At 43.3% G+C, this 23,921-nt stretch overlaps 1 protein-coding gene across 8 annotated transcripts in view; it reads left to right on the top strand.

The window, feature by feature from the left end:
• Positions 1 to 23,921, top strand: part of CBR4 (carbonyl reductase 4) — a 111,680-nt gene that overhangs the window by 69,491 nt on the left and 18,268 nt on the right. For 4 of the 8 annotated variants that reach the window (XM_075611781.1, XM_075611765.1, XM_075611788.1 and 1 more), the window contains exons 1-4: positions 7,235 to 7,565; positions 8,401 to 8,542; positions 12,186 to 12,303; positions 23,279 to 23,415. In XM_075611781.1, the coding sequence (XP_075467896.1) occupies positions 8,401 to 8,542; positions 12,186 to 12,303; positions 23,279 to 23,415 (397 nt within the window). In that variant the 5' untranslated portion in view covers positions 7,235 to 7,565. The other 4 variants (XM_075611746.1, XM_075611730.1, XM_075611739.1 and 1 more) reach the window with 4 other exon arrangements.

The raw sequence follows: 23,921 nt of genomic DNA on the forward strand, positions 1-23,921 counted from the left end.
TTATACTCCGCGTCAGTGTATAGTGCAGTCTGGTTATACTCCGCGTCAGTGTATAGTGCAATCTGGTTATACTCCGCGTCAGTGTATAGTGCAGTCTGGTTATACTCCGCGTCAGTGTATAGTGCAGTCTGGTTATACTCAACATCAGTGTATAGTGCAGTCTGGTTATACTCCGCGTCAGTGTATAGTGCAATCTGGTTATACTCCGCATCAGTGTATAGTGCAGTCTGGTTATACTCCGCGTCAGTCTATACACTAACAAGAGTACAAGTGGGAGGGTGGAGAGAGGGGGTGACACATGGAGGGGTGAAGTAAAGGGGAAAGCAGTGGGTGACATTCCCTATCTTCTCCATGCTTTCTCGCTGCTGCTGCTGCTGCGTCCTTATTTCCGGCCTGCTCATGTGGAGCTCTCACTCCTGCACCGGCGCTGCTGCCAGTATATGCGGTTCCGCAGTGTGGGCGTGAAAAGCTCTGTCCTGGCCGTGCCGCCCACAGCCCACGCAGCGCCCCATTCAGGGGCTGGATGTTTTAGATGGGTATTTAGAATTTTAGAGCAGGACTTGCCAACTCACGCTCTACCCTGGCTACACCCCTGTATGTCCATTCAGCACGAGTACTACTAAGGAACTACAGAAGTAGCATCATATACTGCCACTGTGGGCGCGCAAGGTTGCGGCATTAGAGAGCGGCAGGGCCGCTACCAAGAAAGCAGTAAGCTCCCTGGGATGATTAACTCAGCGGGTGTCCTTGCTTCTGAACGGGACCATCACTGAGTTAATCCTACCGGGCCAGCCATGCATCTACATTAGCTGCACAGAGGAGTCCCAGAGAGAAACAGTCTCTCTGTGGTTCCCTGAACAGCTCTTACAGAGATCCAATGTTTTATTATTATTATTATTATTATTATTATTATATTCTGTGTTGAAGCAGGGGGTCTCCCCATTAATTTCAACTCCAGGTACCCCCTGCTTTTGGGAGAAACAGATCTCCGTAGGGGGTGCTGGCAGCCGCTCCGGCTGGGGTTTAGAGCTCCGGCGCTACATGGGCCCAGCCGAAGTGGATACTGGCACCCACTACGGAGGGCTATACATCTGGAAGCAGGGGGGTCCCCGGAGTTGAAATAAATGGGGGTTCACCTCCGGAGATCCCCTGCTTCAACACAGTTTATACAAATTAAAATAATAAAACATTGGATCACTGAAGCAGCTGCTCAGGGAGACAGAGAGCGAGAAAGACAGCTTCTCTCTGGGACGATGAAGGCTGCGCTTATAGTGCCGGCAACAGCGACGCGACGGCGATGTCACGCTGCGGTTGCTGGAAAAAATCAAATTGACTTGACTTCCAGCGACCGCGACCAATCCGTCTCGTCATCGCGTCGCGCTTACTATAAGTGCATGTGACGGCTTCAAATCATTTGTTTTGAAGCGACGTCGCATCAGTGTCGCCGGCACTATAAGCGCAGCCTTACACTGATTTAATCCTCCAGGCCGCAAAATGTACTGCGTTTGGGGGCCGCATCCGGCCGCAGAGTTCAGCCTGTCGGTCGATGGCAATGGAGGCAGTAACTTACACTACATCTGTACAGTGGAACCGGTCATCATGAGCAAAATGTTGAAAGTTCGGATGTGGCAGATGTGACATAGTACTGATTACTGTGTTATTATACATAATAATAACTGAACCTCCATGGTCCCCCCTGCAGACACACACTGACAGTGCAAGATACATACTAATGTATAGATACGTATATAGCCACAGACCTTACACTCTAATGCTGGGCAAACTTTTTCGTCTGTGATCCTGTCTGGTCCCCCCCTGCTCGCACCCCTCCCCCCCATAACTTTTCTCCTGCGTTTCTGACGTCTGATGCGACGTCATATGACCCCACGGCATAATTTGCCGCTGTGTCGCTGTGTTGCCATGGCGAACCTTCACGGGAAGCTGCCGAAGAGCAGTTAGAGACTATAAGAGACTATACAGAGGCCTTGCGCGTTCCCCCGGCATGTAATTTAAATGCTTTAGGGAAGAACGTGGGGCCTCTATAAGTGCCGCGCCCCCCAGAAAATGTTAACCTTTTGCAAATTGGCGCCCTCCAGTTTGCGCAACCCTGCTCTAATGTATAGATACAGAAGACTAATGCACATATCTTACATTATTATTATTATGTTTTAGTGGTATGACGCCAACATATTCCTCAGTGCGGTATAATGTGGGAGGGAGGGAGGACAACAACATAGCATGACAAAGGAGTACATATGTGTTAGGACACATAGAGATAATAGGAAGGAGGTCCCGGGAGATAGGATGTAAATTCGAGTGACTGACAGAAAATCTGTGACAGTTCTCACTAAGTATATAGTATACTTCTCTCGAGATTGCAGATTATGAGCGGGAGTCATCAAAGCGCCATGTGGTATATTGCGTCTGATTTGGCAGTAACTGCCATTCATTTGAATCACGATTACAGATAAGGTGCTATAAATAGGGTGACCGGATTTTCGTAAGTAGAAACCGGGACACATTAAAAGAATGTTTATAAAACAAATTACATCACTTAAAAAAGAAATATTATAATTTGTCTAATAGCGTTCTCATTTATGCCGTATTATTGATTTATTTCAGTTTCCTAACATAACAAACAATAAATCGTTCGATTAAATGATCTAATCTTACCTCTATTGTTGACCTTACACAACACTAATATGGCGCGAATATCAGAGATATGTATCAAACTCTGTTATCTCATGTTTTTCTCTTTATTCATATCAACATCTCAACCCACCCTTAGAAAACAGGGTTCTCCCATTCTCACGAAACACTCACAGTACAATCATTACTGTATTACCTAGAGCTAAAGGTTATTAGAGTTTACCAATATATTTAAAAGTTTACTCTTTGATATGATTGATCACAGAAAGACATGTAGTGTCTATTTTTACGAGTTTTAAGTGAGTCCAAACCGGAAAAAGCACTAAATCTGGACGTATGTCCACCCTAGTTATTAAGTGCAGAGTGGTTTTTAGGATTACAGTACAGTAGTAGTATATTTTTCTCCAGAGCAAACATGTTTTGTGTCATGTAAGTGAAGCATGTTCCCCCCACCCCCTGGGAGAGATGGCTGCTACCGTGAGTGTGCTGCATTACCTGTGGCTCACAAGAGGCCCCAGCCTCTGCTGCTGGGAGCCTGGGGTGTGCCTGATCCGTCAGGTGCACGCGCCTCCACCTGTAGCGGGATCCTACTATGTGGGATAACCCCATTACAGGACCCAAATAACAATATACACATGGTGATATATAACAGTTTTACTATAGGAAACCAACAGAATAACAGTACCAGACCAATGTAGGCCTCGCACGGTCGTTTCCCACAGTGCCTGTCAACCCAACTCTCACACCCCGATGGAATGTCCCCTCAAAGTACTGAGGTGCTCCTGGGCACCTAACCTCCCTGACGTCCACAAGAGCTAACCCACCCAAATGTGTGAGACAGTGCTGCCCACTAGATCTGAAGGTGTACAGATGGTGCACTTGGTGAGGTGAGCTACCTGCCGGGTGCTCCAACACCCGGTAGCGCTGATACGGTAAGGTAGGATACACTGATCCAGCGATGTCATACACAAAGCCTCTGCCTCTACGTTGGGTGGTGTCCCACGTGGACGGTTCCACCATGAAGAGTGTCTCTGTACTTATGATGAAGATGATCCGGTCCCAGATCACCAAGGGCCCCGGTCGCAGCCGCGTCCTGGCTTTTCCTCATGCTAGTGCTACAGGACAGGGTCCCTAACCAAGGGGGTCCCTGCAGCAGCCACAAGCTATTACAGTGAGTCGGGGCCTAGGGAGTCTCTGGCCTAGTGCAGGCATCACTGACGCCCTGCACCTACACAACCTACCCTAACCTTGTTCCAGCTCCGACTGGCATGCTCCTCTGCGCGCGAAATGGATCCGGGCAGCCCTATTGGCTGTGTAGTGTCACATGGCTCCTGCAGCCCATGTGCATGATGGGGCTTGTAGTCCCTATGGAGCCTTTCTGAATAATGTCCACCCTGCAGCTACTCTCTGCGCATGCACGACTGCACTCAAGATAGCGGCACCCTGCAAAGGGAGCCGCCGGGAGTCTCAGGCGATCCGATCGCCTCTGCTAGCTGCCTGACACAGCCGACACCTACCCCCTGCCTCCACTGCCTAGCTAGCGCACCCATGCCACGAGGTAAGAGGCTACACAAGAAAACAACAAAAGGTTCGGTAAAAGGAGCAAAGTATTCTGGGAGTGGCAGAGAGTGTAACATAGAGTCGTTAGTGCAGGGGGACGCAAACTTTTTTCCCTGCGCCCCCCTGCCGGCGGTCACCTCACCCCTGCGCCCCGCCCTTACCCTCCCTCAGCCCCACTGGCGTCGGCTCCGGTGTCATGATGTCACGTTGCCATAGCAACGTGATGTCACATGACCTTGCGGCGTAATTTCGCGCCACGTTGCCATGGCGACGTGTGTGGAGCCAAGGTAAGTAAATGTTTATAGAGGCCCCACTTATGGTTTACCCCCGCTGCAGCTTATGTGTAAAGTTTGGGAAATGGTGCTACAAGGGGCATATAGCTTAGTACATGGTGGACAGATAGAACCCCTATAGAAAGCACTCTGATCCAGTGTGATATGGTGAAATTCTTAAAATGACTTTATTAAATGACACTATCGTTAAAATATTGGGGTTTAAAACAATGATTAAATAGTACCAAGTGATTCTTACTCTCTGGATAAGTATATCCAGATGAGTGTACAGTGGTATATTAATGTCCAGTGTTAGGATAATTCACCGGCCCTAGTAGTCCTCTATGGAGTGGGTCTGCTAGGGTTATGATATGGAGGTAACGGCAATTTTAGCCACAAATGTAGTGCCCCTGTAATTTAGTACTAATAGGTGCACTAATAAATGGGACCTGTACTATGCTGTTTAGTTGCTACAGCTATTAGTACATTATAGATACGATGTAACGGATCTAGGTCTTGGTGCACCTAATGTTGTGTTCCTAGCACTAACTCCTTTGTTGGAGTTTATGAGTATAGTAATGTAGTGCTTAACACATATAATTTCCAAGTATAGTAGGATGATACTCGAAAGAACATTAGTACTGTGAGATATATTGCAGGTGAATATGGTGGCACTGCTGTAACTACTGTATAAGCTTATACTGAGTTATCAGCTGAGTACTGATCCTTGTAGGGTCCATATACCGGTCAACTTGAAAGACCTTCCCCTAATTGGATCAGTGCTCCTCACATGTGGTGGTAGTCTGGCACTCCAGGGGTTAATTCCTGGTTTGGTTGCCGTTTTGCTTTGTATATTTCCCCCTTAAGCTAAATGCTGTGGTAGGGGATTAGCATTCAGGCTTCCTATGTTAGTGTAATAATATACTGCCAGAATTGCTGTGTGCCGTTACTGTTGGGTGACTTTTAAGATCATTGGATCTTATGACAGTCCATTACTGTGCACGGGCTGGGACACGCTGACTCTCTGAATCTCTCTGAGTCAGTGTATATGAACTCCAGTGCCGCGCGTGCACGTGGTCACGTGTTTGCCTACGGCAAACGGCAAACACGTGACCACGTGCACGCGCGGCACCGGAGTTCATATACACTGACTCAGAGAGATTCAGAGAGTCAGCGTGTCCCAGCCCGTGCACAGTAATGGACTGTCATAAGATCCAATGATCTTAAAAGTCACCCAACAGTAACGGCACACAGCAATTCTGGCAGTATATTATTACACTAACATAGGAAGCCTGAATGCTAATCCCCTACCACAGCATTTAGCTTAAGGGGGAAATATACAAAGCAAAACGGCAACCAAACCAGGAATTAACCCCTGGAGTGCCAGACTACCACCACATGTGAGGAGCACTGATCCAATTAGGGGAAGGTCTTTCAAGTTGACCGGTATATGGACCCTACAAGGATCAGTACTCAGCTGATAACTCAGTATAAGCTTATACAGTAGTTACAGCAGTGCCACCATATTCACCTGCAATATATCTCACAGTACTAATGTTCTTTCGAGTATCATCCTACTATACTTGGAAATTATATGTGTTAAGCACTACATTACTATACTCATAAACTCCAACAAAGGAGTTAGTGCTAGGAACACAACATTAGGTGCACCAAGACCTAGATCCGTTACATCGTATCTATAATGTACTAATAGCTGTAGCAACTAAACAGCATAGTACAGGTCCCATTTATTAGTGCACCTATTAGTACTAAATTACAGGGGCACTACATTTGTGGCTAAAATTGCCGTTACCTCCATATCATAACCCTAGCAGACCCACTCCATAGAGGACTACTAGGGCCGGTGAATTATCCTAACACTGGACATTAATATACCACTGTACACTCATCTGGATATACTTATCCAGAGAGTAAGAATCACTTGGTACTATTTAATCATTGTTTTAAACCCCAATATTTTAACGATAGTGTCATTTAATAAAGTCATTTTAAGAATTTCACCATATCACACTGGATCAGAGTGCTTTCTATAGGGGTTTATAGAGGCCCTGCAGCTCCCCCGGCACTTTATTTAAGTACCTTTGGGAAGCGCGCGGGACCTCTGTAAACCACGCGCCCCCCTTCAGGCAGTCTCGCGCCCCCAATGGTGGTCGCTCCCCCCAGTTTGCGCACTGCTGCTTAGTGGATCACTGCATTTAAGTAATGACAATTCTAGTTGTATGACATTCTCTTTCTGCAGGATCATTCCAATCAGAGATCTATTTAAGAAATTACAGTTGAAGGATATTATTATTGCTTTATTATTTTAGAATTGGGATTTTTTAATGCTATACTGAATTTTTGTTTTCATTTTTACTTCAAGGTGTCCTCTGATATTCCTGATTTGGAATATTTTTTTTTTTTTTAAATCTATTATTGCTGTGATTGTAATGGAAACCAGGCAGGGGACGCTGGATCAGTATAAGACTTTAAATTCTTGTATATGAGATTCTAGATAATAACATTATGGTCTAATGTGGTATCTGTTATCAAACTGTAAACATGGAAAGTTTTGTACCTTTCTAAGATCTGTACTTGCAAATAAAGTGCAAGTGTCTGTACCTTTTATAAGGATCCGTAGTTGTAGTGCGTTTGGACAATTGTTGAATATTTTTGTCCCTTGTGATGAGCCGTAAATGTAGTTCAAAGTATCTTTGTCCTTTGTGAGGAGCCGTACTTGTAGTGCAGTATGTTATGTCCTTTGCTAGCAGCATGCATACTTGTAATTTCATCTACTTTTCTTTGTACTGTTCTCATTTGAATTGAGCGGTGATTTCACCATTTCTGGTATATTGTGGTAAATCTGGGAAAACGGCTTAATCTGTGTTTGTACTTTGTTTTAAAGGATACAGTGTCTCCATTTCCTGCAGTGCATGAGGAGGGTGTATCGTGACACACATTTCCACTCCCGTGACAACATTGAATAAAGCTCCAGTTGTGGACTGAGATGTTGGAAAATAAAAACATCTTCTGAGATTCATCATCACTTCCTTGAGCTCTGTCATTCTGCACCAGAAGGACAAAGTGAGGAGCAGAATGAGTAATAGCTTTATTTTTGTTATGTTTTGTTGTTTAACCTTTATAAGATCCAATTGCTGAGATGGACAAATGGTTTATCAATAATGTTAAGTAAGGCTCCTGTAAACCTTGTATTACATCTACTACAAAAAAAAATCACATTTATATCTGCATCTGCAATGTCTATGTTTACAAATCTAATTTTATGAGCTGTGTTTCTGGAAGTAGTGTAAACCTAATAGCTAATAGTAACATCATACTTGAATTGTGTACTGAATTCAGTGAGTAAAAAAAAAAAAAAATTATATATATATATATTATATATATATTTAAGTTATGGTGGGTAAAAAAAGTGACAAAAACCCTCCACATCAAAGCAAATGGAAATATTACTGTATGCTCATTTGCAGGTCTGCAACCCCGCCTTTCACCATTATCACCCAGCACACAGCACTTCCACTGCAGCAAGGGATTCTGGGAAATGACATGCAAATGAGCACACAGTGCCACCTTTTGCTTCAAACCATTAACATGGTTCCCTATAGGCTTAAGCTTGCTGCATGGTCACAGCTTTGAGCACAGCCAGGGTTAAGATATATATCAAGTGCATGACATGCTGATATTGAGAATGAGAGGCCTTCCTGTTTTAGAACCATTATTTTGAACAGTTTTTATTATATTAATAGTGAGCACGCCTTGTGATGGGAGTGTGCGATTTTCTTAGCAAGGCGTTGGCTGTCAACATCGGAATCTGATTATGCCTACAGAAATTAAATAGTGAACATTTAATAAGAGTTGGAACATGCTTACACCACATTCTAACGCATTATTTCACTTTTAGATGACCAAAGTTTGCGCTGTTTTTGGAGGATCCAGAGGAATAGGAAAAGCTGTTGCAAAGTTATTGGCTCAAAAAGACTACAAACTGGCTATTATCTCTAGGAATCTGAAAATAGCCAAAGCAACAGCAGAAGAGGTTGGAGGTTTGTATAAACAAGTTAAACACAATTTTAAAAAATACATTTTTATTTTAGTACATTTTTGGGAGGGGTATAAAAAGCAAAAAAGGCTTAAGGGGGGTTTAAACATAACACGGATAAATAATTAGGCTACGACTTGGTATATAGTAAGAAACAGTTTGTAAAGGGATATTATGCAGTTTAAAGCTGCAGTTCAGTCAATATCCTGCATGTGTGTTTTTTTTTAATAAATCAGTTCTGTTCTGTGAGAAAATACTTGTAGCATTTTCTTTTTTTAAAAAACAACTTTGAAAGACAATTTTTTTATGTATTCTAATGTAACGAGCATTTTTGTTTCTATAGCAACCCTTTAGAAAGGCACAACCCCTTCCTTTTCTGTAACAGGCTCTGGCATACCCCTTTGTGAGTCCTGCCCCCTCCACAGCCGTGCACGTGCATGAGCACAAATGTATCAGTCATTGCCTGGTCACATGATCTTCCCCACAGAGCAGCAGAAAAGGAGAGTAGCTCAGAATTTATTAATTAAACCTTATTCCATTGCACGTGTGTAGTTAATGTTAAATATTAACAACACATTTTAAATCAGATCAGTATATATCATACTGTAAACAATATGTATATTTAATTTTATGTGAATGTGTACAATTCAATGTGTGTGTTATTAAAATTAATAATGGCTTGTTCTTGTACAGTATAGCGCTTCTAGTTTTACATAGCACTTTATAGAGACATTTTGCAGGCACAGGGCCCTGCGGAGCTTAGGTGTGTATGTATGTGTGTGTATGATATAGATATATATGCACACGCACGCATATACATGCACACATACACATGTGCACACGCACACATACACATGCGCACACATACATGCACACACGCACATATACATGCGCACACGAACACATATACACACACATGAATATGCGCACGTGCACACATACATGCGCACACGCACACATACATGCACACACGCACACATACATGCGCACACGCACACATACATGCGCACACGCACACATACATGCGCACACGCACACATACACGCACAAACATGCACATGCGCACACATATACACCAACACATAAACATGCGCACACGCACACGCACACAAACATGTACACACATACATAGACACGCACACACAGTGTGTATGTATATGTGTGTATATATTATGGTATTGCTTGACCTGAGGAAGTGAGGAAAACTCTTGAAAGCTTGTCCCATGACACAAATTCTTGGTCCAAATAAAAAAAGGTATCAACAAATACTGAAGAACTCATATATTCTGGTGTGTGTATGTGTGTGTGTATATATATATGTATGTATGGATATATAGCGGTCAGCAGCCGGCAGCGACAGAGGACAGCAGCCGGCGGCGGAGGGAGAGAAGGACGGCATCCTGCAGCGAAGCGCAGCAGAGGACAGCAGTTGGTGGCGGAGGGAGAAGAGGACCATGTGAATGGGACAGGAGGGCGGTAGGGAGGAGTTATGCTGTGGCAGCGGCAGACACCGGAAGTCAGAGAATACTTCTGTCAGACCGCTGGGGTGCGCACATACGTGTGTGTATACACACACACACACACACACACACACACACACGTGTGTATAGATATATCTATCTATATAGATATATATACACATACAGGCATACCCCGGTTTAAGGACACTCACTTTAAGTACACTCGCGAGTAAGTACATAGCGCCCAATATGCAAACGGCAGCTCGCGCATGCGCCTGTCAGCATGTCCTGAACAGCAATACCGGCTCCCTACCTGTACCGAAGCTGTGTGTAAGCGGGGAGACTATAGAGCTGTTACACATGTGTTATTTACATCAGTTATGCACGTATATGACGATTGCAGTACAGTACATGCATCAATAAGTGGGAAAAAGGGAGTGCTTCACATTTTCGCTTTACATACATGCTCCGGTCCCATTGCGTACGTTAATGTGGGGTATGCCTGTATATATATATATATATGTACCCAAAAATCTACTCGCCCCAGTCCCGCCTTTTTAAAAAAGAAATGGAATAAATTCCTAGTAAGAACTAATAACATTTGTTTTTGACATAACCGTTTATTTATTGTATTACATTTAGACTTTACTACAATTAGTCCTTGTTACTGTACATAGTTCCTTACGTGCGTGTGTGTAAGGGAAAATATTGGATGACCTCACTAATCTAGTAAAAAAAAGCCAGATATAAATGAGTGAGGGAGAGGGTGAGTGAGGGAGAGGGTGGGTGAGGGTGGGTGGTTGACGGTGAGGGTGGGTGACTGTGAGGGAGAGGGTGGGTGACGGTGGGTGGGTGACTGGGTACTTGTGGTGACACACACACATATATACCTATATATATATATATATAGATATATATATACACACATACAAAAAAAATTATATATACACACACACACACACACACACACACACACATACACACACACACTATATATATATATATCACACACACACACACACACATATATATATATTTATATAGTGTGTGTGTGTGTGTGTGTGTGTGTGTGTGTGATATATAGTGTGTGTGTTTCAATATATATATAGAGATATATCTATATCTCTCTCTCTATATATATATTATATATATATATATATATATATATATATATATATATATATATATATATATATATATATATATATAGAGAGATATAGAGATATAGATATATAGATATATCTATATATATATATATATATATATATATATATTTAAACACACACACTATATATCACACACACACACACACACACACACACTATATATATCACACACACACACACACACACACACACACACACACACACACACACACACACACACACACACACACACACACACACTATATATGACACACACATTATATATATCACATACACACACACCACCTTGCTGCAACCCCCCCCCCTCCCGGGGGCCGCGCAACCCCCCCACCATCTCCCGCACGGGCCGGGAGGCAGCCACAGGGATCGGGGCAGAAGGGGGACACATCACACACTCCTCCCTTCACCCCCCCCCGGGGGCAGTGCAACCCTCCTCCATCTACCGCACGGGCAGGGAGGCAGCCACAGGGATCGGGGCAGAAGGGGGACACCACACAGCGGCAGATCGGGAGCGAGCACACGTCACTGGGAGACTCATGAATATTCATGATCTTCCACTGACCGATAGAAGCAGATTATAAACAAATGCCAGCTTTAAAAATGTCGCCAAATTTCTCCGATCAATACGGATTGACCTGCAGCTATACAGTTCTTTAGGTAAATAGAGATTGCCCACATGAAGCTATTGAAATAAAAAAAAAAAAAAAAGACTGAACTGCAGCTTTAATGCGTTGAGGTCCTATCTAATCCTTTATCACAACAGTCACTGGATTATTTGTAATTAATATTGATTTAAGTAAGTATGCTTCAGTTTGTTTATTCCTCCAGTCTAACTCGATGGTTTAAGATCATTTAAGACATATGTAACTTCTGATTGGTTCAATCACATGTTGATATTATTTAACCACCTGTCCTATAGTATATACAGCATATATTTATTTAAATAAAGTAGTCACCCGCCCTGACACGCCCAGCTCAGACCAGGACCACACAGCTTGTCTTATCATTTTTGTCCTTGTAGGTCACCTGGCTCTTAGCTGCGATATCGCCAAAGAACAAGAAGTCCAACGTACATTTAAAGAGATTGTACAAAATCTGGGTCATGTTAACTACCTGGTTAACGCTGCTGGGATTAGTAGGTAGGTCCTCTTGTTAAATCCCTCTTTTCATTTGCAGTCAGCCATGTCTAGGCCAGATTAAGAATTTTATAATTGGTTTTGGCTGAAACTTTCTTACCAAAATGTGCAGTGTTTGACAAACCTATACATTTGCTCGCCCCGGGCGAGTGGATTTAACCCCCGGGCGAGTAAATATTGGCCCAAGCAGCACACGTTTGGTACTAGGTGGCGAGTAGATTTTTTTGTGTGGCGAGTAGATTTTTTGGTGATTTGTCAACCACTGAAAATGTGAGTAAAGTTGGTTCAGTATATTTGTGTTACAGCATCTAATTTCAGATATAAAAAGTGTTTGGTGGGTGGCCACAACCCTGCACCATACAAGGTAAAGCGAAAATAAAGAACTCATGAGTGCCTCTGCGTGTTATACACCTGTCCCCTGAACCTGCTTTGCCTCTCCCGTTGCCACATGTCATACTGTGGTTAAACTGCAATTAAACCAGCAATTCCCCCTAAACTAAAAAGAAACTCCCAAGAGTAAGGCCTCGTCCAGGGTTCTTGCTTGCTTGCTGAGGCATGCGGAGGCTGAGGGAAAGCGGGTGCTTTCCCTGGCCTTAGTCCGGGGGCGTGTCGGCGGGCGGGCCAGTGACGTCATGGAGCTGGTTCGCCCTCATTGGGCGAACCGCTCACGTGACCGGCCCTGCGCTTCGTCGAGCGCTGAAATGTAAAATTCTGCTAAGAACTACGCTTCCGCAAGCGCTTGCGGAAGCGTAGGCGAGCCCCTACTAAAGCCGCTCTCATTGCGGCTGTAGAGGCTCACAGGTAAGTACAAGCGCGCCTCAGCACGGGTGACCGCGTAAGCGCTGACCATGCCCGAGGCCTAATAGTGGCAGAGATTGTACTTACAATCGAGTGTGGAGACTCTGATTGAAGCGGCACTTACCATATCCACGGTGAGTGAGTAGATGTACAGTACTTGCAGTTTTCTTAGTTTCTGAGCAGAAACGGTCTTTTTATACTCTTACTCATTAAATGAGCATACTACACTATGGAGTGTCTCTGTGCTGTTCTACTTCTTTCATTTTAAGGTTGCACAATCATCGGGGTCTGTCTGTCAGAAGCTGTACTGGCTCCTGAAGTGACTTTCCTATTTGGAAACTATAAATATGGCCACCAGGGTCATCAATAGAAAGCCACAGAAGCCGTTCTTCCTGGCAATATTATTCTCCAGGCAGGTCGTCTTGTCTGGAAGTTTTGTACTCTAATTTCCTGGCAACTGGGGATCCATGGAGCGGGGAGCATGATCGATGCATTTGAGCCCCCTGGATTGATGAAGGTCAAAATAAATATGTGTTCGGGAAGATGTATGGCTCTTGTGCTTGTAGTTTTAACAATACTATGAAAGCTTGAATAATATACATGGCTAAAGTGGCAAAGGTACTTGCCAGAATGCAAATGAGGCCGGCATGTCAAGTAAGGCCTCAATCCCCAAATATAAAACATACCAAAAAGCAATGGTCCTCATTCTCCGGAGGCTGGTTTGTCCCTGGGCTTGACAGCATTAAGGAAGCAGACATGAAGACAGAGGGTGCTTAGAATCCCCGGAGGTTAAACAAAAGCGGTCATACAAACCTAAACCTGGCTACCTCAACTTCCTGACTCCTCAGTGAAGCCGCACTGGAAGAACTAAAAAATTAACTTGAAAAAATGAAATAGGATATTTATTGTTGGCCTTAGTGAAGTTAGAATAATAGATGAAGGCCTTATTTTGCACAAAAGCGGACACATTTTCTATTACAGAGGTACAAATCAGTGAAGTAGGCTTCATCATTAACAAGAGATGGAGAAACAACATGGAATATGAAAGCTCTTCAGAAAGCCTAGCCGGATTCTTCATTCAGTTGGCAGATATAGGCTAAAAATAATCCAAGTGTATGCTCCAACATCAAGTCACGCAGACAATGAAGTGGAAGACTTCGACCATGAAATCAACCAACCTGACAAAGGAAATTGTCACCAAGATCGTTATAGGAGATTTCAATGCAAATATTGGTGCCCATCAGAAAGACGAAGCATCAGTTGGTAAGTATGGTTACGGTAACTGGAATGAATATGGGGACAGATTTGGTAGAATTTGCAAAAGGTGAAAACTTCTACATCAATAATTAATTCTGCAAGAAGAATCCAAATAAACAATTGACATAGAGTGGACCCAATGGAATCAATAATGAAATTGATTAGATCCTAGCTAACAAAAAATACGTGATTGAAGACTGCACAGTCCTTTGTTTTGGCCCAACGAGTGATCACCGATTGGTTCGCCACAGATTATATCTGAATGCGAAGTTGGAAAGAAGACAACTGATGATTAAAAAGAAGACCAAACAATCAACATCAATAACCTCAAGAACAACAGCAGAGAATTTCAACTAGAACAGAAAAAAATAGAGGAATCGCTAAAATAAGAAAATATCTGAGACAAAACTATTTAATGAGGAGATGGCAAGAAATTAAACAGTCCCAAGATGCGAGAAAAAGCATTGAACATGCAGAGCTGTGCAAGACGATCCTGAAACGTATACTGAAGATGTAAGGAAATGTAAATGTGATGGTAAAGACTATTGAAAATTAAAGCTTTAAAGAAGACAAAGCAGCGACGTATTGTTGGGAAGAAGCAAATCATTGAGCTCAAGCAAGACGATAAGACAGTGCACTTAACATAGAGAGTTGAGGACTTCTACATTAAATTGTACGCAAACACCGATAACACAGGGCATAATCCAGCAGAGGAAGAGCGAGAAGAAATCATGATCCATGGATTTCGCAGTGGATGCACACAATGGACCACATCAAAATTGTACAATAAGGATTTCCTCATGTCATGAATATGATCTACCACTGGGCATAAGGATTAGATTACGAAGAAGCATTTGATTCTGTCTACATCTCAGCAGTTCTACAATAGGCGCATTAAGAAGACGAAATGTTGAAGAAGCGTACATTGATATTATAAAGAACATTTATGAGAATGCCACATCAACCATTAGATTACATGAAGATACCAGCAAGATACCAGCAAGATAAGGATCAGCAAGGGACTGCGGCAGGGAGACACTATGTCACCAAAAAATTTCACTGTAACAATTGAATTGTTCAAGACATTAGATGGGGAAGAAAAAGGAATCAAACTCTGGTGAATATTTGAGTCACCTATTATTTGCAGATTACATTTTTATTTTTGCTACCAGTCCAGAAGACCTCCAGCAGCAAATTGGAGAACATGCTAAAGCATGTATGAATGTGGGCCTACGTATGAATCTCAGCAAGACCAAAGTGATGTTCAACAAATGTGTCAACTCTGCAAAGATCGAAATAAAAGGAATAGAACAAGAAGTCAAAGACTGTCTACTTTGGCTGGAAAATAACAATGGATGTAAACCTTTTGAATGAAATCAATAGGAGAATGAAGATGGGATGTGGCACATTTGGAAGAAACAAGACAATATTTCAAAGGAACTTTCTACTGGGCCTCAAGAAGAAAGTTGTTGACCAGTCTATTCTGCCCATATTTGTGTATGGATGTGAAACTTGGACCTTAAATACAAAGAGACTGGAAAAAGAATGAATGGGTTAGAAACCAAACAAAAGTCTGTGACATCATGAGTGAAGAAATAAAAATGGCAGTGGGCCAGACATATCGCAAGAAGAAATTACCATCGTTGGACAAAGATGCTACTCGTCTGGATTCCAAGAGAGATTAAAAGACTAAGATGATGACCAAAAGTTAGATGGGAGAATGAAATCAGAAAATCTGTTGGAGCAATGTAGAGAAGAGAGGCTTGCAACCTCGTAGAAGAAGAGAGGCTTGGAAGAACATTAGGGAGGCCTTCATCGAGCAGTGGATCAAAAATGCGCACACACGTGTGTGTATATATTTTTTTTAAGCAGCAAAGTTTGCTGTTTTAAGACATACCTAATTTTGTAGGGTATCCAACTTGAAACCTTCTACAGATGTTAAGTTCTACTGTTTTGGCAAGGTTAAATTAAATGATCCTATGTGCACAAAGGTGCACTTATTACTTTTTCAACCATTTAAAAATTGTATTATCTGGCAATGCTCTTGAAATGTAACATACTGTAGCTTGTCAAAGAGTGATTCACTCTATAAGGCAGGGGTGCGCAAACTGGGGGGCACGTGAGATTTTCTGGGGGGGGGGGGTGCACGGTTGTTGCAGAGGCTCCCCGCTCTTCCCCATGGTATTTAAATTAAAGGCCGGGGAGCGCGTGTGAGGCCTCTGTAACTTCCCTTACCTGGTCTCTGGCAGCTTCCAGTGACGTGTCAAATGACGCAGGGTCACATGATGTCGCGTTGCCATGGGCGTGTGTCGGAAGATGCCGGACACCAGGAAAAGGGGGTGGGGACACGAGCCGTGGGGAAGTGCATATTGAAAAGTTTGCGCACCCCTGCAGTATAAGGCATTCTTTGTACACAGTGAAAGTTATTTACTAATCTCCCATCTGCAAAATGGGGGCAAAATAATTGCACAAGATTTACTAAAGGAAAAAATCCCATTAGGTACAGTAGGAGTCTTTGTCTTTGATAAATATGGGGCTGTTACTTGCACACGTTTGGTGTGGTCTTGCTGCCAGGAGACTTCTGTAAATAGACCCTGTAGAGTTTATCAAAGAACTGGGTTCTATTTTTACATGGTAATCAAATCCAATACAGTACATTATTTGTTCACAAAACACTATTTGTGCGTGTAATTCTCTTGTCTAGTTTATTTAACCCAATAAATGTACCGTATTGGCCTGAATATAGTGCTATGATTTTTTTCCTAAAAATGTTCTTCTGAAAACTGTACTCGTATCATATGTGCAGCCTAACACCTTTTATTTTTCATGTAGAACACCTTCAAAACTTTAGGGTCGTATTATGTGCGAGGCCGTACTATATTCAGGCCAATACTGTATATTTAAGCTCTGATGGAGTCAAAAATATCTGCTGTTTTTCATGTGGTTTTTCCATATTCCAGATGGTGGCACTAATGTACAAAAGTACAATATATGTAAGATTCTAGTCACTCTGTCTGTATTTTTACAGTTGCTTAATAACTTGAAGATATGGTTTTTCAACTTGATGCCGTAAAATTACATACAGTACCATCTTGCAGTCCAGTAAACATTGCGCAGTGACGTGTGTCAGGAAGGAGCATTGAACACAGTGCAAAAAGCAAGTAGGGGTAAAGCAGGAATGTAGAGCTGTGGTGCAGTGATAGGAGAAGCAGAATGCTGAGAATCTTGAAGGAGAGAAGTCCAATGTTCTGTTTTTAATGCAGAGTTTAGTGGAAGGTTAGAAGTGGGATTTGATGAAGGGAGAGGCTGAGACTGATCTCATCTAGAACCTCACGTTGTACATCATATGCACAATAATGTGATATTGAACAGTATAATGTTATAGAGAAGACCTACCAGTGTTTGAGGTAAAGACAATTCAAATGAAGGCACTCCAGATCCAATAATAAAATTAGGGGCCAGAGACCGCTAAATAATGAATAACCCTTTCACTATAAATATAGAAAATGAAGTTGAGCTACAAATACAGTCCATTTACTTGCCTTCATCTGATACCATCACAAACAAAGAACAGTTGTTACAAGATACCCGCAATGTAAAGCTTTTATGATACCAATAAAACAGAAACTAATAAACTCCAAACATACAGTACCAACCTCTGAACACACTCATTAAACCACACAGGGTCCAGTGGTAAGACACGTACAATCAACACTACACTGCTCACAAGATTGTCCAAATAAGAGGTCACGAGCATAAAGGGTAATACATTAGTAACTATTTAGTGCTGATGCACCGACTTATTGTCTTAAGTCTTTGTTGATCCATTTATTTATCTGTCTTTGTTCCATTTATTTATCTGACTTTGTTCCATTTATTTATCTGAACAGTGCAGAGCATTTAACTTTTTTGTGTGACTTGTATAATGTTAGCAAGAGGTTTTGGTGAAAGTAGAGAGAAGGTTACATTGTTCTGTGTGACTGTAAATAGTGTTACATTGTCTAAAAGCCACACTGCACCCCCATGTTCAGCTTTTATTCTCAGCCTCTTTGTTTCTCAGAAGCGGACTACAAGGATCTTCTGGTTCTTGAATTCTCAAGAGTTTTCATTTGCCCCACGGGGTCACCAATAGAGAACTAGAGCTTCATCTCCCAATGAATATCTAGCTTTGTATTTGCTGCTGAAGTGAAGTGGACCCTGGCAGCCATATAGTTTCTCCCAGAAACATATTTGTATTCATTACATTTCGGTTAACTTGAGAACTGGGGGATCCCAGAGCTCCAAGAACCACTGTTTAGAGACTGTCCAGAGACCCTCTGGTTCAAACATGGTGATATATATATATATATATATATATATATATATATATATATATATATATATATATATATATATATATATATATATATATATATATATATATATATATATGCATTCATTTTGGTTATACCTTGACATGGTATGCAGGCTTATAACGCTTTGGCCAAAGGGTTTAACTAAATAATCAAGTAATAATAATAATTATTATTGAAGTATTTAAACTTTTTACTTATTACTTTATAATTCGCTTTAGCATTGGGCACCCCTATCTTTTGATATATATATAGTGATGCCCACACCATATTGTAGCATCTTTTAGTCCCAGATTAAGGCAGGAAATGTAGTATTTCTCTATACGGGGGTTTATTTACAGGGATAAATAATATACTAACAGGTCCACCGTCCCTTTAAGTCAAACCGTAATCATAAAATAAACTCCTACTCCTCTTAGGAGACTAGCTACACATAAAGCTTTAACCCTTACTACCCGGATGGACAGCTAAATCTCTCCTCTGTAAGTCCAATGTTAAGGATAGGACATCCCCACTTCAGCACTGTCTCTCGTCCTTTCTTCTTCTTCCAGGGATTAACAACCCAAGAAGTCCCAGCAGGCTCCGCGACCACTGTCCAGTGAGCCTAAGGGCTGTGCCACAGCTGGGGAGAACTCTTCTCTGTCCCATTCTCTGGGAATAGCAGTCTCTCAGCATGGCATCTTTCAGTCTGTCTTTTAAAACACTTCCATGTTCAGTCTGCTCAATTAGGAAGCAGCTGCTGCTGGGTTCTCTAGGGAGATTAACTCTGAGTGTTGAAAAGTCCCATAGCTGCCCTATTCCAGCACCCATAGGACAGTGATGGTATCACACTAATATATATATATATATATATATATATATATATACATACCGTATTTCTTTGATTCTTAGACGCACTTTTTCCCCCCAATTTCACATGTCTGAAATAGGGATGCGTCTTAGAATCGATGCTAGGGGGCGCTGCAGAAGGAGGGCGCTGCAGCTTTCAGCGTTTTACCAAAAGGCGCGGTAGCCAGCTGCTTGAACCACGTCCCCCCGCCCGCTCTCCCCCCAGTGACTCTCAGTTGATGTTGCTTGCTGGGTTGAACGTCTTGTTGGGACGCCTCATAGAACCGGTTCCAGTCAACACTCTTTTGGTCTGACTCACTTGGATTTCTGCTTATGGCGGTATCGGTAGCCGTTGTCATACCAAGGCTAGTAGTCACTCCTGTGACGATTGCGCCAAGCGCTCCGTGTTGTAGTCCACCTCTGGTCTTTTCTGATGCCACGGGGTAAACTTTCCCTGCAGCTTCTGTTGCACACTGAGGTTGTCCTTTACGGGGAGCCACATAGGCGTCCTCGTCGTCCTCTTCTGAATTGCAAGAACTGTGCTGAACCGTAGAAACCCAGTGCGAACCATGCCCCACAGAAAAGTTACATTCCATTGGTTCCCCGTTCCGAGGGCAAACTGCGGCCACATGTCCAAGTTCATGGCATCTGTAGCACTCTATATACCTTCCAAAACTGGGTCGGTGTTTTGTCTCCAGTCTACTGGGAACAACGAGACCAGAGTCCCTCCTAGGTGCTGTGGGACTTCCTACTCCTTTACGCAAGTCAATGAGTCCTTGGGGATTCCTATTCGGATGAACAGTCTTATCGGACCTCCTGGAGCGCAGGAAGCGAGAACCGGAGCACTCATCTGGACTTGAACTCTTGGACACCTCCTCGGCAGTCAAGTAACATTCGACTAAAGCGACCAACTGTTCGGCGTCTTTGGGGTCACTCTGGCTCACCCACTTGTGGATGGTGCGGGGGAGACCCCTCAGGAACCGGTCTATAACAACTCTTTCGACAACTGCAGTGATGGAACATACCTCAGGCTGGAGCCACTTCCTTGCAGAGTGTATAAGGTTATAGAGTTGAGAGCGGGGTGTCTTCTCTATATCATAACGCCAAGAATGGAACCGTTGGGCCCGAACCACGAGGGTGACCCCTAGCCGTGCCATAATCTCCGCCTTCAGGGTGTCATAGTCTTTAGCTAGCTCGAGCTCCAAGTCATAATATGCTTGCTGTGAGTCACCCACCAGGAAGGGAGCAATTATTCCCGCCCACTCCTCAGCTGGCCACCCTTCGCGTACTGCGGTGCGCTCGAAGATTGACAGGTACGCCTCAACGTCATCGTCCATCGTCTGAATGATCGTCCATCGTTTCTGAATGAGGTGCGTTTTTACCTGGTGAGCGACCTGTGGGGCCACTCTAGGCTGGGCGGTAATTTTCTCTCCCAACACTCGGAGCTCCTGGTGTAGGCGAAGTTGCGCCTCGTTTTGCTCTTCTTTTAGCGTCTGATGTAGGGACAGCGCCATCTGCTGTACTAACGCCGCCGTACTTTCAGTTTGTGACTTTGTCATCTGTTGTAAACTCTCATTATAGGATTTTAACATCTCCTCTTGGGTCTTTGCCAATTGCTGCACACCCCGCATTAAAATAGCAGAATTTTCTGTTTGTTTGTACTGAAGTGAGGTCAGAAATTCCTCCATTTCCCACTTTCTCTGCCTTGTGGACTGCCCGCGTTAAACTCCACCAATTGTGACGTCTCAGTCCCAGCGTCAGATCTTTTGTCCAGATCAAAGGCAGGAAAGACTGTACTTTCTAAGCAGGGGTTATTTACAGGGTACAAAGCAGGTACAGGGTTAACTCATAACACAAAACAGAAACAAAAGACCTAACTCCTTCCAGGAGTACTGACTAATACTGCTTAGTCCCTAACTAATCGTGGGATGGGAGAACTAAACTCTTTCCCCACTTTACCCAGTGTACCTGCAGCAGGTCTCCTTTCAGTCTCTCACAGGGCTGTCTGTGTGTGCCTTCCCAGATCAGTATAGCAGCAGCGTCTCTCACCCTCTCTGTATAAGGCCTCAGGCATGGTCAGCGCTTATGCGCTGACCCGTTCTGAGGCGCGCTGGTACTTACCAGTGAGCCCCTACAGCCGCAATGAAAGCGGCTTTAGTAGGGGCTCGCCTACGCTTCCGCAAGCGCGCAGAAGCGTTGGTCTTTAGGAAATTTTTAAATCAAGCGCTTGCTGGAGCAAAGGGCCGGTCACGTGAGCGGTTCGCCCAATGAGGGCGAACCAGCTCTGTGACGTCACTGGCCCGCCTGCCGACACGCCCTCGACACGCCCCCGGACGGCGCGCTGTCTAAGGCCAGGGAAAGCACACGCTTTCCCTGAGCCTCAGCGCGCCTCCGCCCGCCAGAACCTTGGCCGAGGCCTTACTCTCAACAGTGTGTCTGGCAGCACAGGGGGGGGGGGAATCTCTGTATCACTTCCTGACTATACAGACTAGGCTAATTAGCTCATTAACTCACAGGTGAACAGACCTTTCCAGAATGATTAACTCTATGAGAGCTTTAAAGTCCCACAACTGCCCCATTCTAGCCCTTAGAGGGCAGTGACGGCATCACAATATACACAAAACAAAAGATTGCAGCGCCAATTATTAAATGTAGATTAAATAGGATAGAACAATCAATATTAGAGACAAATATAATCCCTGCTATAATAATTATAGATAGTGCATAATTACAAACAAACATAAAACCACCATACAAACAACAATATTAAATTGTCGGGGGGGGGGGGGTGAGGGATGCAGCCGAAAAATTTGAAAAACCTTGAAAATAACAAAGACACTGGAACTTTCCAGCAGCTATCCGCAGGATCAACCACCTTCCTCAATACTTCTAAAAGACAAAAAGGGACAGCGCGGGCTCCATAGTGTAAAGGGAGGGAGGAGTGATATTGCTGTAGCCGGGGGACTTGTGTGTGGACGCACAACACTGGAGATACCCGGCTGTGATGCAGAAGGAGACACACGGTCCCAGCCACGAGATTTGGAGCCCCATACCGGAAGACTCACAACGGAGGACTGATGCCTACAACCAATGCGCATATTTTACTGAATTGCTGTAAGTGACCTGATTTTAGCTTGTGATATTAAAACCTGAAACCCTTTACACTATGGAACCCGCGCTGTCCCTTTTTGTTATATATATAAAAATCCCACCAGCTAAAATATAATCAAGATTAATCAATCAGTAAAAGTTATAAAATATTTGGAGTTCTCCTTATTTTAATAATATTACTTTTAACACCATATAAAAATACCCCTTGTGAGCACATTCACGTCTCAGACAGGTCTGCAACCCTGTCTTTCACCATTATCTCTTGGCATACAATGCTTCCACTGCAGCCAGGGATTCTGGGAAATGACATGCAAATTAGCACTTAGTGTGTCACCTTTTGCATCTTATCCATTTTAACATGCTTATGTTATAAGCTTATGACTGCTGTATTGCACAGCTTTTTCAGCACAGCCTGGCACCATCAAAGTCAAGTGGCAGGAATAAAAGTTTTTTTTTTTGTGGGGTTTGTGGCACATTTTCCCCTACAAAAATAATCACTGTAAAAAAATGTTTTAAAAGTGCTCACAGAATAATCTTACATTTTGAGCATCTAGCCTAAAGTGGTTTACTAGTGGTGACTCCGGAAAATAATGCAGTAGCTGAAAATGGTCTATTCTTCTTTTCGTTTGTAGAGATGGATTGTTATTGAGAACCAAGTCTGAAGACATTCTGTCTCAACTCTCCATCAACCTCATAGGACCGATCCAAACATGCAAAGTGGCAATCAGGAGTATGATTCAGCAGCAGGGAGGTGCGATTGTCAATATAGGTAAGACCATTCTTTGCAGGCAATTAACCTGTTGCTTCACAATGGAGTCAGAAATATACAATATGCTTATAAAAAGTTGTGGTACTACAGTATACAAGATCTACCCCCCTCCCCTAAATACAATAACCTTTTCAGTGACCTAATAGACGTGCAGCGTACGTTAAGGGTGGCACCTTGGAGGCACTTCTGATGGACGTCATCAGGGTTTGCTCGTATTCTAGGGAGCGCTCACGATCACCTCGGGACTGCAAACTAAACAGAAGTGAGTGGGAGGGGGATTAAAAGATGGTGAAATCTCTTTGGGACATATTCTAGAACAAGGGTGGCCTACTCCTGTCCTCAACTGCCACCAACTGGTCAGGCATTAATGATATCCCTACTTCAGCACAGGTATCTCAATCAGTGGCTCAGTCGTTGAATAATTCTGGAGCTTGGTATTGTCTCTGTGTTAAGTGCACGGTGGGACATCGTGAAACTGGAGTATGGGAATGTTTGAGAGCTGTTGA

This window comes from Ascaphus truei, chromosome 1, assembly GCF_040206685.1.
Source record: "Ascaphus truei isolate aAscTru1 chromosome 1, aAscTru1.hap1, whole genome shotgun sequence".
Taxonomy (NCBI): domain Eukaryota; kingdom Metazoa; phylum Chordata; class Amphibia; order Anura; family Ascaphidae; genus Ascaphus; species Ascaphus truei.